Source organism: Nicotiana attenuata, unplaced genomic scaffold (genome assembly GCF_001879085.1).
Source record: "Nicotiana attenuata strain UT unplaced genomic scaffold, NIATTr2, whole genome shotgun sequence".
NCBI lineage: Eukaryota > Viridiplantae > Streptophyta > Magnoliopsida > Solanales > Solanaceae > Nicotiana > Nicotiana attenuata.
Genome location: NW_017682731.1, coordinates 3637 through 5214, shown reverse-complemented (window position 1 = coordinate 5214; position 1578 = coordinate 3637). Strand labels below are relative to the sequence as shown.

General features: G+C 38.7%; 1 protein-coding gene across 1 annotated transcript; it reads right to left on the bottom strand.

Moving 5' to 3' along the window:
- Positions 1–354: 354 nt before the first annotated feature.
- LOC109222020 lies at positions 355–1089 on the bottom strand. Its single transcript, XM_019386431.1, has one exon. The coding sequence runs from the start codon at positions 1087–1089 to the stop codon at positions 355–357; it is 735 nt and encodes a 244-aa protein (XP_019241976.1).
- Positions 1090–1578: the final 489 nt, after the last annotated feature.

Below are 1578 nucleotides of genomic sequence, written 5' to 3'. Positions count from 1 at the left end.
TTCTGCCTCTACCTTTTATTTACTCCCCTTATATTCCATACTAACCAGTTCATAATGATCTCCTTGCCTTACCTCCTATGTCTGGAGGTACTGTTTTTGCACCCTTCCCCTCTCTACTCAATATTTGGAATCCATTCCTCAGTGGTACTGATCCCAAAAGTGGGAAATGAATGTCATTAAACTCTGTGATTTGACTTTCCACCTCTTTCCTTATATTCCCTGGTGTTTGTACTTCATTGTTTGTTGATTTCTGCTTCTCAGCTTCCCTTGACCCTTGTCCTACTTCCATTATTCTCCTACTATCCTGTTGTTGCATCATTCCTTTCTCTGAGGCAATTTCTTGTTCAATCTATTTTATCTTCCCTTTCTCCTTTTAACCCAATGTTGCACTACTTTCTTTGGCTTTCTCTGTTCATTCTTGGTATTCATTTGAATCTGCCTTCCCCTTTCCTGCTTGCAATCATGCCCAATGATTTGACATTTTTCACAGAACTTTGGTTTCCAGTCATAGATAACTGATTGCAAAAATGTTTTCCCGTTTGAATCTTCCACTATTATTTCATCCTTTAGAGGCTTTGTCATATCTACCTCTATTAGCATTCTAGCATATGATACTCTTAATTGTTTAGCAGTGCATTCATCAGCGTACATAGGTGTACCAATAGAACTTGCAATCCTACTTAGTGAGTTCACACCCCAGCAGTTCAATGGAAGTTTTGGAAATCTAATCCATAATGGAATCTCAGTGGGAAATTCCTTCTCAAAATCAAAGTCAGCTATCCATTGTTTAAGTATAATTTGCCTATTATTGATAGTATATGGACCAGCTAACAAAATTTCCCGCATATCTTCCATCGATTTAAATTTGATTATGTAATAACCATCCTCATGCATATATAACTCTGGATCTGGAATCGAATTCCATGTGTTTTCTATATACCTCTTCATTACGTTATATCCTGGCAAATCACCCAGAACATACGCAATTAAAGCCCCTTTCCATTTCTCTGTTTTTCTATCAACTTCTTCCTTATATTGTACTCTAATTTCACCATTTACCACTTGTGGAGGTATGTAGGTTAGTTTCATACCATTTTCAACTGCTCTATTCTTCGCAAATAAGCTTGTCCATGCTAATCTCCTGCTCCTTAGCTTCTACCTTGGTTTCTTCGATCGTTGTTACTGTTCCATTGGATTGCATCTGTGAATTGGTCTCATTCCTTTTGATTGCCTCCTTTTCCGTCTCTCGTTCCTTCATAGCCATCTCAAACCTCAATTGAGACCCTTCTGGTTCGTTAATTTGACTCCTAGCTCCAGATCCATTGTTTGCATGTGTCGGTTGTACCTCAGCTTCATTATCTTCCTTTGGTTCTTCATCATTTTTGTCTTCCAGCTCAAAGTTGTTGCTCTGAATTTTCCATGGACGGCCTCGTCCTCTTCCTTGGCCTCCACCCCTACCTCTTACTCCATGCTAATATTTATTTTTATCAATACAGGTAGTCCCCCACTTGCCGAATATTCTACAATTGAATATTTGGGAAGTGGTATGTATTTGTGGCCAGAATTTTTGCCGTCGTT